At 37.5% G+C, this 15,097-nt stretch overlaps 1 protein-coding gene across 6 annotated transcripts in view; it reads left to right on the top strand.

The window, feature by feature from the left end:
• HCFC2 (host cell factor C2) overlaps positions 1-15,097 on the top strand; it is a 76,883-nt gene that overhangs the window by 33,296 nt on the left and 28,490 nt on the right. For 3 of the 6 annotated variants that reach the window (XM_027593800.2, XM_027593802.2, XM_027593801.2), the window contains one exon: positions 145-10,208. In XM_027593800.2, the coding sequence (XP_027449601.1) occupies positions 145-459 (315 nt within the window). In that variant the 3' untranslated portion in view covers positions 460-10,208. Of the gene's footprint in view, positions 1-144; positions 10,209-14,812; positions 15,046-15,097 lie in introns of those variants that run through there. The other 3 variants (XR_003519885.2, XM_027593799.2, XM_027593798.2) reach the window with 2 other exon arrangements.

Raw genomic sequence — 15,097 nt, 5'->3', positions numbered from 1 at the left:
AGTTCTAGTATCTAATGCAATTACTTTAGCGGAAAGCAGTATTTTGTATTCTAAAGATAGACTCAACATTATAAGTGATATTAGAGAAAACTTCAGAACGTTTACGTGGTTTTGTTTTGTTTTTTTTTTTCTCCTCTCTTCAAGAATGTTGAGGGTATCCATCTCTCCTGGGAACCTCCAACTTCCCCTTCTGGAAATATTTTGGAATATTCAGCCTACTTGGCTATCCGCACAGCACAAATACAAGATAATCCAAGTCAGCTTGTGTTTATGAGGATTTATTGTGGTCTTAAGACATCATGTATAGTAACTGCCGGGCAACTTGCAAATGCACATATCGATTATACATCCAGGCCTGCCATTGTGTTCAGGATATCAGCAAAGAATGAAAAGGGATATGGACCAGCTACGCAAGTTCGATGGCTTCAAGGTAACAATAAAAAAGCACCTTTAAATTGAATTTTTTTTTTTTACTGAAGCTATTGTGATGATTATTTATTAGTAACTGGTTTTAAGATTTGTCATTTAAAAGAGTATTCTCCGACTGTATTTCTAGCACTTATGAGTTTGAGTTTGTAAGTTGTTCTTAAAATGTATTTGCTCAATTTTAGATCCAAATAAAAATAGAAAAGAAGCAAAGACTCTCTGAAAATTAGTATATGGATTCGTCCTTACAGTTATATAACTGCTTTTTTTGTAAAGGAAAATAGTAAATTAAGATAAAAGCTAGAAGGCTTTCTTACCCCAGTATCTTTTCTAAAGGCCATGTAACTCAGTCATCCTAGAGTTATTGAGATGATTCTAGTAACTGGCTGTTGTGCACTGCGCTGTCCTACATAGTAGATGTTCTCTCCATTGTCAAGGACCCGTCTTTGAGTACTCCCTCTAACTTTATTATTCTAGATGAGCAGCGGTCCTCTTAATAACTGTCTTCTACTGGACAATATTTGTGATACTAATTTTAGTAGCCGCTATTTGATTCATTTCTTTGTTTGTCTACAGTTAGCACAGAGCTTAAGAAATTACAAAAGAAAGAAAGAGGCGAGTTCAGAAACTCTGATTTTGAATTTTTATTATTTTCCAAGAATCATGGCAAAATACAAAAAGAATAATGGGTTTTCTTGATTCATATCTGATATATTGGAATATATTTTTGGCCAAAGCGCTTAACTTACCCGGTCCTCGGTTTTCTCATTAATAGAAGACAGAGTTAAAAAAATTTACATTTAAGGTTTCTTTCAGCACTAAAATTCTGTATTTTCATCAGAAGCAAAGTGTATCTGTGAACATTTTAACATCTGTCTTAATGGCTTTAACTTTGCTTTTGCTGAAATTAATAAAACCTTCATAATTTAAAATTCAAAATTGAAGTATATATGTCCTCCTTATTGCAGAAAGAAAGAAGCACCTTAACAGAACACAAGTTTTGAAATAGTGTTTTAAACATTTGTAAGATTTTTGTAAAGCTCTAAATGTTTTATTTTTGCATTGTTTTTACCTCAAAATTGTATAAACTTTTTTACAACTGAAATATAAGCATTAGACAGCTCACTCAGGTCCCACTGCAACCTTAAAGATGCAGATAGGCATGATGGATCCTCTGCCACAGGTAGCTTGTTTTGAACCTTTTTGGAATGTCATGGTTCCACTGCCTGTTCAGATCTGGAATGGAAATACAGAGCAATAAGTGCAGAAAAGGTCGTTCACACTACAAGCTGCAATAACCGCACGGGCCCAGGCCTATCTTTTTTATACCATGTAACCTTATGCCAGTGTAGGTTGACTGAGTAGCTGTGTCCTCGAACTTCACATAGAATACTCCCAGCCAAGATGGATTTAATTGTGCAGAATTGATATATATGTATGTTCCAGTTACTAATTTAAAGTGTATAGAATATTTTAATATATAATTTTTGTAAAGAACTGGGATTTTTATACTACAGTATTTGTAATTAATGTGTCTCACTAATTAAGTTTCTCTTGAAGAAAATATGCAAACTGTTAGACACGTAATGAGTGATTTCCAAACTCTAAAGGTAAAATAAATGCACTACTCTGGTGTTGTTAGAATACCTTTTTTGTGGCTGTATGAATCCTTAATCTTTAAATGTGTATTTTACAAACAATGTTTACAAGGAGCCTCTCTGGTTTGTTATGTCAGCACCTCCCTTGGTGAGAGCTTCATTCTGCATTTGTTAAATTCATATGCTTTGCTTTTAGCATATGCTTGCTTTTTGCACTAGTAGAATTTTAACTTACCTCATTATTATGTTTGTAATCATTTGTATAGATTCCATAATATGTCTGATATAGGCTAAACAAATACTTAACCAAAGTTAAAATAAATGGTAAGCAATTTTGCACATATTCAATGCTAGGGTTTGTTGTGTATATGTGTGTGTTTAGTTATAAAAAGAGTAGGAGTGGAAACTTAGAGTATATGTTTCAAGTCCAATTATTTTAATGATCTGTTTGCTTTATTAGAAAAAGGTCTCGCTTTTACCTCCTTATTCTCTGCATTAATTAATAATTTGCATCTCGAAGCACTTCTCTTAATGACAGGACTAAGTTGACTTTAAGCAAAGAATAGAATATTTGTTTGAGTGTGCACATTTATACCTGTTTAGTATTCGTTTAGTTTACTTTGCTTTACATTGCCTCAACTGTGCTGTGAACCTGTGGTTCTAACATACATCTTATTTTTAGAGAGAAAGGCAGTCTTTCTATACCAAGGGATTTGTGAAAATGACAAATGTTTTTACTTTGAGAATTAGCCCAGATTGTGTTATCATTTTTTGGCATTTGTATATTAAGCAGCAGTCATATTTATGGGTGACTGAAAAATGCCATTGAGAAATCTCTGTGGCTTGACATTAATAGTTAATAACAGATCTTCAAGCTGCATGTTCATGAATAGAATGGACTAGGGTAAATAACAAGAGAAGTGCATTTAGCTTCCTATGATTTGCACATTTTCTGAGTGAAGATCCCTGAGTAGCAGTGGGCTAGATCATGCAGATATCTTTCATAAGAGGATTTATGCTGAGTTAAATGACTTTCTTTACTCCTCCCTGCTGGATAGGCAGTCCAGATGTTCAAGCCCTTGTGCCACAGTCCTCTTCCTGGGCTCTACAACTTGGTTTCACATATGTAGTAAAAAGATTTAGATGTTGCATGCTCTTAGAATTATATTTTCTAAAATATTGTATTGGCTTCATTTTAGTTTAGTAAACTGTTTTGGTAATTTAACTAGAAATAGGGTATTATAAACTCACTTTTATCCACATTAAAACAAAACGGAAAGAATCTGATTGCATGTATGAGGCCCCCTTGCCCTATAACCCAATTACATAAATACAGTCATCTATAAGAAGGTAAAACTGTTGATCCATTATTTCAGACTTGTAGCCTAGCAAAGATTTGATCTGGTTAGAGATATGGTCTACTATAACTGAAGGTATTATTTTAAAAAAATTGCAGCACTTGTAGCATAAAAATCATTTGTAACATTGGCTAGGAAGAGATAATTAGTATTTAAAGTTATTGTAGTAATCTGACCATGAATGAAATAGGTTGCAAAATAGACTTGGTCTTTGACTGCTTAAGGTATAACTGACAGTTAAGTTTTCCAAGACTGATTTTAGGCAGTTTCATGTATTATGTACCAATGATAATGTAAAATAAAGCACCTTTTCTATTATAACCAATTACAGGTGTTATTTATTTTGAACTCTATGAGAGAAAAATTAGTGATGGCAGAGTAAATCTGTAGAAATGTTGACTTTATATCATTCTTAAAATAATATAGGCAGTCTCATAAAGAACAGATTGTGTCCCAAAACTTGTTTTTAAGTCAGTGGATTGTGTTCGGGAGTCATGTTCTCATACAAACGTGAAGACTGTATCTCTCTAACCTTTCTTGTGGCTGAGCTCGTAAGTGAAAAGGCACATGGCTCCAGGAAACAGATCTAAACTGTTGCCATCTCTTTTTTTGTCTTCTGTTCACTCTTAGTCTTTTGTCTTTATGCCTTGCACCCACTTTAATTCACCACAGCCAGACTTCTGTCCTGCTACTCTGTCAGAACGGCTCTAGCAAAGGTCAGAGGGAGCCTCTCATTTCCCAAATCCGGTGATTACTCTCGTCCTTCATAACTCAACCCCTCCCTAGAGACTTGGACATTTTCTTGGTTTCTGTGATACTCGCTCTCTCTTTCTGTACCTCCTCCTGTCTGTAGTCCCCTTTTCCACTTGCACCTGCCTCCATTCATTTTTTCAAGACTCAGGTCCTTTTTCAAGATTCCAAAATGGAGGGCGCCTGGGTGGCTCAGTCGTTAAGCGTCTGCCTTCGGCTCAGGTCATGATCCCAGGGTCCTGGGATCGAGTCCCACATCGGGCTCCCTGCTCGGCGGGAAGCCTTCTTCTCCCTCTCCCACTCCCCCGCTTGTGTTCCTGCTCTCACTCTCTGTCAAATAAATGAATAAAATCTTAAAAAAAAAAAAAATTTCAAAATGGAGCCTTTCTTGACACGCTCCATCCATATCCGGGTAGATTTGCCCCCTTCTTCTTGTGCCCCCACTGTCCTTTGTCAAATCTTCTGTCACAGCAGCCTAAAAAACATTGTATCCTTACTTGTTAGCATTGTTTTCTCCCTCTGCCAGAATGGTGGTAGGTCTTTGAGGCAAAGACTGGATCTTTATATTTCTTACATATCGGCCATTCAGCTGGTACTTAAATATGTTAACACATGGTTAAAGAAAATTGTCATCTTTACATCTCTCCATATTCTCACTCCCCTTTCTCAAATTGGGATGAAAATGGGAGGGAGGCTTTGCTAGGGAAAAGAGATTTTAGCAGATTTAGTAAGTCTCTGGAGGAAATACTAACACCAGCTTTGTCTTATCTTACCCTGCTCTTACTTAGGTTCCTAGGAGAAGTTCTGGGATAAATAAACGGTGTGTCACATATGTACTGGGCTAAAAGGGGTTTAATCTTGGTATGTACAGATCTCAAGCAGAAGTCTTTGATCTAAAAAGATCTGAGCATTTAGTGAGATTGTTGGATATTGCTGAATTACGATTTTTAAAATTGGATGATCCAGAAAATGAGCTAAAAATATTTCCAAACTATTTCCTTATAGGAAAGCCATGGGCAATTATTTAGCATTAGGAAAAAACCACCTACCTATTTAATACTTAAGCACAGGGACTGCTGAAAGACATGGAACACCAGCATTAATACATATCAAGTCAGGCCACTGTTGTCACCTCCGAGCTTATAGGACAAAGGATTCTTATCCTAATAGAAAACAACATGACATTGGCACAACTTCCACATTTCCCAGTTATAGTTGGGAGTCCCTGTACTATTTCTGTAACTCAGGAAGACTTGTGTGTGTGTGTGTGTGTGTGTGTGTGTGTGTGTGTCATGCCTGGAAAAACATGAACTGCACCATTCTGGGGAGAAAAATATTCTATGAACTGAAGAAGAAAGAAAGGCTATAAAATCCAAGGATACTAGCCTCCTTGTTCAAAATAGATTTCTATATCTTACTAGTATCTCTTTGCTGCTTTCCTGTCCTCTGAGGAACTAAAAAAAAAAAAATGTCCACTTGTGAGATTGTTAATTTCAGCAAGGTCATCTGAAACTGAGTGTGAGGTTCTTTTGTATATTTAGTATCTTGGATAAATTGAATTGGGGGGCCTGGTACTTAAAGGTCATCATATTCACAATCTGAATACCACTCCTGCCAGAGCCTCACATTCAAGTCCTGAGAATACAGGGTTACAAAGCCTTTGGCCTTAGATAGAGAGAAGGCTAGGAAGACATAGGTATGGAGTACAGCAGCAACAGAAGGATTCACTATTTCCTGATTTGATTTTGCTGGGTCAACAAAAAGTCTTTGCAGGGTATTTAGGGATGTCAGGGTGTTGACTCCTGAAGATAAAAGTGTAAAAAGTATGAGTTGGTGGCATATCAGATAGGAAAGCTGTTGCAGAGAAGGAAATTGCCCCCTTCCTACCCACTCCCCCTTCCTGGTCTTCTTGCCACCCAGGGACAAGAAGCTAAAGGACCCATCATTGCTCAGCATGAGAACTGAGGAAAGCACAGGAGAACCTGTTGTGTCCAAGCATATACAGGTTAAAAATAAAAGGTAGAAGCTGGTATTTGTTTTTGAACATGAGATAACTCTATCTACTGGTAAATCGTGGTCCAGTAAATATCCAGCTCTGACCAAGAGGATTATTTGTTCCTTGAATCTGGGGAGACAGAATGGAAATTCCTTAAGAACTTGAGAAAGGTTTCCTCCTAATTTCTCTGTTTCTTATTGGAAAGGGAGGAAAAAGCTGCAGGTATAATACTGACCATCCAGAATAACAAAGGTGTAGGTATGCCACTTAGGGTAGGCACTTAGGTCTGACTTTCTGATCCAGAGTGTCCCTGTCCCGGCCACCGCAGCCACCAGCTGTGAGGGTGGGAGTTGCGGGGGGGGGGGGGGGGGTGCAAGATGGTGGAGTAGCAGGACCCTAAGCTCAGCCGGTCCCACATTTACGAAGTCTTCCCGCCACCAGTTGCAATGTACCACCCCCTGGTGGCATGTCCCTTCCAGCTTAAATATGGTTGAGATTTTAGGTCTTGTAGCTGTCTGGGACTTTTACAATAGCTACAGCAATGTCTGGAACTTTCTGATGAGTTGGCACCCCTGTGTTAGACCAAGCTGGGGACCCTGGACCTGGAGAATACACCTTCGACTTCCCCATTTCCTGGAAATGGGTTGCAGGCCTTCTGCTGCCAGGCCTAGTCTACCTCTTGCAAGAACTCCCTTACCCGGGATAATAACTTGAGCTTGCCCTGTTTGGGTAAAGGGGCTGGATCAAACGTTTCAAGATCTTTTTTCTTTTTTTCTTCTTTTCAAATTTTGAAATTATATACCAAATTAATAGCTATTTTTGAGGAAAAATCGCACCTTAACTATGTTTTATTTAATCTGCACAGTGACACTGCCAGCAATGACCTTGGCAAAGACGCGATTGCAAAATTGTTATGACCTTTGTGTGCCCAACCTGACACCTGTTATTGAGCAGGGTGGAGAAACAGTAACTACCATGTACTTTCTGTATTTTTGGATTACTTAGTACATAAATAATTAGGAGAATGTGCCAAAGGGAATCTGTACTTTTGAGAGTCAGCAGAATTCAGTTAAGAGGCAGGGTCTTCATCCATTTATTTTGGGATTTGCATCACCCATCTGTATTCTCTGCTTTATACAAATGGTTATACCCAGGGAACAAAGTAACCAGTTAACCAGAATCAGGCGGGTGACTGATTCAACTTGGCAGAGCAGTCCTGTAATACTGCCATCTCGATGGATCCTGACCTTTGGGAACCTAGTTAACTTCTGTGAGGAATAGCCCATACTCATTCTTCTTTCCCTATTATCAGGCACTTATTCCCCACCAGTTAAAATAATTAGCTGAGGGGTGCCTGGGTGGCTCAGTTGTTAGGCGTCTGCCTTGGGCTCAAGTCGTGATCCCGGGGTCCTGGGATCGAGCCCTGCATCGGGCTCCCTGCTCTGCGGGAAGCCTGCTTCTCATTCTCCCACTGCCCCTGCTTGTGTTCCCTCTGTTGCAGTGTCTCTCTCTGTCAAATAAATAAATAAAATCTTTAAAAATAATAATAATAATAATTAGCTGATTTGCAGTGCACAGCAGTGGCTGAAATATGGGGAGATGTTCCCTCTCTTGGTTGATGAAATTATGTAGTAAATAATCTTATTATCTTTTTTCTTTTAAAATATTTTTTGCAAAATAAATAAAATGACCAGACGTGTATTCAACCTTCAGCTTAAGAACTAGAATATTCTCAGATACCCAGAATCCCCCCATTTGTCCTCAACCCACATACCACACAAGGCAAACATTATTCTGGATGTTTTGTTAATAATTCCCATGTTTTTATTTATGGTTCTCCCATCTATGTATGTATCCCTAATAGTATGTTGTTTAGACTTACCTGATTTTGAACTTTCATGTAAATGATTTCATGCTGCATTATATCCTTCCGTGACTTTTTTTCTGACCGTTGTTTTTGAGATTCCCATCCCTGTTTATGCATGTAACTGTATTTCATTTGTTTTCACTGCTGTACAGTATTCCATTGTATGCTAAACCACAGTTTGTTTATCTGTTCTTCTGTTCATGGAGATTTGGATTGTTTTCCATTTTGGGCTATCAAACAATGCTGTTCTGAACATTCTGCCAATTACAGTGTAAGCTCCTTGCGGGCAGGGATTTTGCCTGTTTTGTCTGATCTTGTCTGTTGAGACATTCACGATGTCTAGAACAATGCAGGGCAGATGGTAGATGCTCAGTAAATATTTGACGAATGAATGAGTTCTTGTACATGTCTCCTGGTGCACATGTACAAGATTTGCTCCAGGGAAGTTGTTTTCAAAGTATGGTCCAGGGACCCTTAGGGCCCCTGAGACCCTTCCAGGGGGTCTGTGAGGACAAAATTATATTCATAAAAATACTAAACATTATTTGTCCTTTTCACTCTTTTTCATGAGTTTAAATATTTTCCAGAGATGACCTCTTCACTCTGACAGCTAATCAAGTATGTACTTGTGTATTACTGTTTTGAAAATGCCTGTTTTAATTTCTAATATAGTAAAAATTGATAAATATAATAACCCACATGAACAACAGCTCTTTGAGGTCCTCAGTATTTTTTAAGGATATAAGGAAGTTCTGAGACTCAAAAATTTGAGAACCACTGCTCTAAGAAGCAGGTTTTACTTGGTCATGCTGAACTGTTTCTTAAAGCATTTGGAGCAGTTTATGTTCCCAGTGGCAATGGTTGAATGCCATGCTCCACATCTTAGCGAACACACGGTCTTGACTGTCTTTTATATTTGCCAATTGGGTGGTGATTATATGGTGTCTTACTGTGGCTTTAATTTGCATTTCCCTGATTACTAATGAAATTTGAGTGTTTTTTTCATATATGAATGTGTTTTCTCATGTGAAATACTTACTCATGTCTTTTCCCCATTTTTCTATTAGGTGTGTGTCTTTTTTTCATTGATTTATATGATTTCTTTATACATTCTGGATACCAATCCTTTGTCAGTTAAACATGTTGTATATATCTTCTCCCAGTTTGTGTATTATCTTTTGTAATTATATTGAATCTGTTGATCAGCCTGGAGAAAATATCTTTTCAGCAGTAAGTCTTCCTAGCCAAAAACACTGTGTTTCCACTTATTTGGTCTTCTTTTAATATCTCTCAATAAACTTTAATGATTTTTCTCCATAAAGGCCTTCATGTATTATATTAAATTTCTTCCTAGGAATTTTATGTATTTTTAATGAATGCTATGGTAAATTTTTAAAAATTACAATTTCTATTCTAACTGGTTGTTACTAATATATTTAATGTTACTCTGTGTTGATTTTGGATCCAGCCGCCATGCTAAGTTTTTATTCATTCTAATAATGTTTCTAGATGTTCTTTTGAGTTTTTCATATAACCATTATCAGAAAATAGTGGCAGTTTTCTTGCTTTCTGATCCTTCTACCTTTTAAAAAATTCCTTCTTTCATTTCTGCACTGGCTATGACCTGTAGTACAATATTGAAAAGAATGGATAGTGAACATCCTTGTTTTAGCCCCAATTTTAAGGGAATGCTTTCAACATGTCAGCTCAGTATTTTTTTCATAAATGGCCTTTATCAGTTAAGAAGATTCTATTAGGGTACCTGGGTGGCTCAGTCGGTTAAGAAGATTCTATTTCTGGTTTGCTAATAGTTTTATTTTGAATGGATGTTGCATTTTATTTTTTCTTATCTATTTAAATGATTGAATGTTTTTTACTGTTATTGTATTAAATTATGGTAGTTGACTTTTTAATATTGAACCGACCTTGAATTCTAGGATAAGCCCAACTTGGTCATGATGTGTGTTTTATAATACATTGTTGGACTCAATTTGCCAATATTTTGTTTAGGATTTTTGCTTCTGTGTTCATCAGTAAAACTAGCTTTAGAGTACTCTACTTTTATGTCCTGTCATTGTCTAGTTTTGGTATACTAGCCTCATGAAATGAGATTTTAGATTGGAAGAGTTGAAGATTGAAACTAGTCTTTAAAATCATTTGGTTGGATGCCTGAGTGGCTCAGTCGGTTAAGCAGCTGCCTTCGGCTCAAGTCATGATCCCAGGGTCCTGGGATTGAGTCCCACATCAGGCTCCTTGCTCAGTGGGGAGCCTGCTTCTACCTGTGTGTGACCATGCTCCCCGTTTGTGCTCACTTGCGCTCTTTCTCTGTCTCTCATAAATAAATAAAATGTTAAAAAAATAATGAAACCATTTGGTCATTAAGAGATTTTTAACTATTGATTCCATTTCTTTATAGATCACAGGAACATTAGGATTTTATATTATTCTTGAGTCAGTTTGTTAAATTTAATAAATTTTTCTAAAGATTTCTCCACTTCATTAAAATTTTTTGATACGAAGTTATCTGTATTATCTTTGTTTTTAGTTTCCACAGCCTGTGTAGTTATGACCCATTTTCATACCTATTAGTTTATTTTGTGCCTTCTCACTTAATACTTCCAGAGGGTTGAATATTTAACCCATTGTTATTTTAAAAGATTTCTAAATGCTAAGGGTGGGTTATGGTTGTCTTAATCTTTACTTCTAATATTTTACCAGAGAATATGAGCTACAATATTTTAATTTTTCCAAAATTTGAGACTAGCTTTCTGAAATATGTGATCAGTTTTCATGTCCATGTGTACTTGAAAGAGTATGTATGTACGTATTCCGCGGTTGTTGAGAACTTTATATTTGATTGATTTATGGAGTCTCAAGATCTCATGATAACTAGATTTCTCAATTTCTCTTATTATTAGATGCATACTAATTTAGAATTTTTGGCTCCTCGGTGAATTAAACCTTTTAGAATTATGTAGTGACTCTTCTGTGAATGCTCATTGCCTCCATCTTTGTTGTTGGTGTTACTTACTGTAGCAGTCTTTTGGTTAGTCTTAATCTGAATATCTTAGATCTTTCTTTGGCCTTATATTTTGAGTTTGCAGGAGACTCATGCAAAGATAAGGCCAAAGAAAATCTGCCTTTTTAACTGGATAGTTAAGTACATTTATGTCTGTAGTGATTACAAATACAAGTTGGATTTATTTCTGGGTCCTCATAAATGTCTTCTTTTTTTGCCCATTACCCACTTCTTGCCTTGTCTTTCTTTTTTCATTTTCTTATTCTTTTCTCCCCTCCTCCATTTGTTTCTTATTTTCAATTTTTTTTTCTTATGAGTTCTATTTGGCTTATAAATCATGTTCTCTGGGTATTCTTTTGCTCCTTATTTGTATTTTCTGTGCTTCTTTCTATTCCTTTACATACCATTAATTTTCCTGTGTTGATAATCAATTTTGAGTCTTTCTGGGGGATTCTACTGTCTGTTGTATAAGCTGTGTTTTTTTTTTTTTTCCATTCATGGTGCCATTTTCCTTTAAACTTACTTTTGTTGGAAAATAGGGATTATTTGAAGTATGAGCTAAAATTGAGACCATTAAGAGAATATGTTTGCTGTGCCAGATACCCAGTGACTACCAACCTGAGAGCACTTTATATTATCAGCATGAAGGTTCTATGATTTCAGATCGCAAACCTTGAGGGCTGGCCTGTGATTATGAATTTGAGGGTGGTGGTTATTTATCCTCCACCCAGCAGCCCCAACATTGAGATAGGCAAGGTTCCTTGCTGCCCATTTCTCTGTGGTGGCCCTACCAGACTCCAGCCTAGGTGAGCCTTAGGCTCTATGTCCAGTACCCCCTGGGATGCCTGGGTGGTTCAGTCGGTTAAGCATCTGCCTTCAGCTCAGGTCATGATCCCAGGGTCCTGGGATCGAGTCCCACATCGGGCTCCCTGCTCAGCGGGGAGCCTGCTTTTCCCTCTGCCTGCGGCTCCACCTGCTCATGCTCTCTGTCAAATAAATATGTCCATTCCCCCCAACTACTGCTAGCTCAGTCTCCAGAGCTCAACAGAACCCTTGGGGCAAAAGCTGGTGGTGGAGCCTCCTTAAGATTCTCTCTCCTGCCTCACCTCTCTCTCTCCCGCTAAAAATTACTTAAAATTTGTTTTACTTTGCCCTTGATGTGAGTATTCCTACTCACATGGCAGTCTGTAGTCTATAAGGAATTACAGGATGCTTAGTTCCGCCCTTGGCACTGTCCTGCAAGGCAGTACTCCTACGGTGCGGGCACTGCTACCTGCAAGGTTAGAAATGTACACAAAGAAACCATGTTTTAAAAGTTATAACTTTTTCTCCTAAGTAAGGAATGGCTCTACCATTTCCTTAAATGGCTGTCAGCCCAAATATTATTCCTTTGCATTCTTTGATTAGTGTTTGCTTTGGTCTGAAAAAAGGATTTGGTCTTGGTTTCTTACAAACCGAACGCTGGGCATTATAGATGCACGAATAGGCCTTCTTGGCATAGCTGCCCTGGCTGTAAGGCGCTGTCTGCTATGGCTTGTCTTTGCCTAGCAGCGTGCTTTCAACCAAGTACCTGGTGCTTAAGGGTCTGAAATCTCTTTCATTCAGATATACTCTGAAATTGAGCCCTGGAAAACAGGACAGAAGAAAGACTTACTGTTGGTTCTTAGAGGACGCTCAAGGGAGATCCAAATTATACCTGAAAGAGGCAATGTTTATGCTGCAGTGTCAGGATATTTTAATCTTAGGTATTGTTGCGGAAGATGAAGGAATTACCTATCAACTTCTATCCACCCCTAAAACTAATACATGGCCATTAGGTTTCTACAAAGCCAGTACATATTTACTGACTTTATTTGGCACGTTTGCTGGCATTAACCTTGGCAAAGGAGTGTTACAGTAAGGTGCCTTGCATAGGTATCTATTTACTAGGGAGTGCAGAAGGAAACAGTCTCTGGAGTAAGTGAGAGACAGCTGTAACTGTTACTAGGCAAGTTTACATCTTGAAAGGTGATGGCCAGAAGCCAGAGAAAAGCATCCATCCCAGTGCCATCTGTGGCCCATGATTTGAAGAGATTCTGCCTTATGGTTTTAAAATCCTTTAAGATCAGGTATAAAAAGAAACGTAGTCTTGTTCAAAGAAATGTCTAAGGGGCTGTGGCAGCCAGCAAACACTGAACAAACCTACTCAGTTTTGGGTGGTGATATTTTCTGTATTTGGTAATTAGTATGAAGGTGTAACAAAAGTTTTAAAGGCTTTCCTGATGAAGCTTAAACTAAAACCTGAAGGATGAGCAAGACTTAGCTAGGCACAGGAAGAGAAAGAACGTTCTAGGCAGAGGGAAGTATACGTGGGTAGAGGAGGCAAAGAACATGGCACAAGGAGCCAAGAGACCAGGGTGACTGGAGCATAACAAGCAAGAGGAAGCGGAACTTGGGGATGTTAGCAAAGTAACATTTCCAGCTCTAAAAGAAACCATAAATTAAACCTGAATATTTTTCATACAATATAGTATAGTTCGTTAAGAAATAAAATTAGTTGAGGTTGTTCTATTTTTTACTCATGAATACACTATGACTTGAGTTTAAGGTCAGTATACATAAATTATTACATAAACATATATAAGTTGTCTAATTCAGAGAAACCAAAAATATACATTTAGGATAGCCTAGTTTTTGGTATAGATCTTACCTAATATCCTTTGAATGATTCAGAAATGTATTTTATCACATAAAGCAACAAATATTATCTTGTTTTGGACTGTTGATAAAATAACCTTCCCTAAAGAGAAAATATGCAGATTTTTAAAAATCTTGTATACAAGATTTTATTCCTGGCAAATAGCAGAAACTGTTTTTCGTTTTTCACGCTTAATTGGTACTGCTGCAGAGATCCTTTTAGTTGGCCTTCATAACTGGTCAATTCACGTTATTAAAGGTAACTGGTATTCCTTTAACCCACTAAGGCAATCTAGAAAACAGGCAATAAGGCATACTGTTGAGGAAAGGAAAATACCATTACAGATATTACACTGTAGGAGGAAAAGAAATACAAATAGCTTAATACATCATCATACCCAAGTATATGACATTGGAAGGTAGCATTAAAAAAATAATTCTCTCGGGCGCCTGGGTGGCTCAGTCGTTGAGCGTCTGCCTTCGGCTCAGGTCATGATCCCAGGGTCCTGGGATCGAGTCCCGCATCGGGCTCCCTGCTCAGCGGGAAGCCTGCTTCTCCCTCTCCCACTCCCCCTGCTTGTGTTCCTGCTCTCACTGTCTCTCTCTGTCACATAAATAAATAAAATCTTTAAAAAATAATAATAATTCTCTCTGGACTAAAGCATCTCTGTTACGAGGCAGTGAGGGGAGAGACAGAAGCTACTCAAGTCCTGTTTCTGACTTAGTCACTGAAGCCCATTTCTCTCTCAAATACTCATAAAAAGCAATATCTACAAAGTTATAAAGAAAACACTTTTAGGTTAATGTAGGAGCTTATCTACTTAAGAAGTTCCAGGGGAAGAAAACATGACATTCAGTGAAATGCAACACAGGCCAAGTAAGGAGCCGGGACTCCCTCCCACATGCATAAAAGGAGAGTATGTACCTGACACCTGCAGAAGGCAAGTGTTCTTTCGGAGGAGGAAAGCCAAATAACCCAAAGTTGACCTGATTTCACCTAAAGTTTTAGTACTACCAATAATACTAAATTTAGACATTTGTTTTGGTTTATATTGATATAAATCTTAAGGGTGTCTAATTCCTTACCTTGATAATTAAACATAACCCAATCTTTAATTTTAGAGAAAGAACCTGATAAAGACCAAGTGCTTTTATCAGTTGTATACTGATATACTGCCTGGATCAAGTGGAAACTATTTCAGAAATATACTAACATGGAAATATGGAAAGCCTTAAAATTTTGTGTACCTGTTAACCTAGTAATTTTACTTCTAAGAATTTAAGAAAACAGTCATGGATGTACACAAGATTTCAGTGAAGTGTTGTTTATAACTGTGAAAAGATGCATATAGTCAAAATGTCCCATAGAGAATTAAATAAATTATGGTTCAGCCATACAACAGAATA

The sequence above is a fragment of the Zalophus californianus genome, chromosome 9, assembly GCF_009762305.2.
Source record: "Zalophus californianus isolate mZalCal1 chromosome 9, mZalCal1.pri.v2, whole genome shotgun sequence".
Classification (NCBI taxonomy): Eukaryota; Metazoa; Chordata; class Mammalia; order Carnivora; family Otariidae; genus Zalophus; species Zalophus californianus.
The sequence above is the reverse complement of the archived record's forward strand: the minus strand, read 5'-3'. Positions and strand labels throughout refer to the sequence as shown.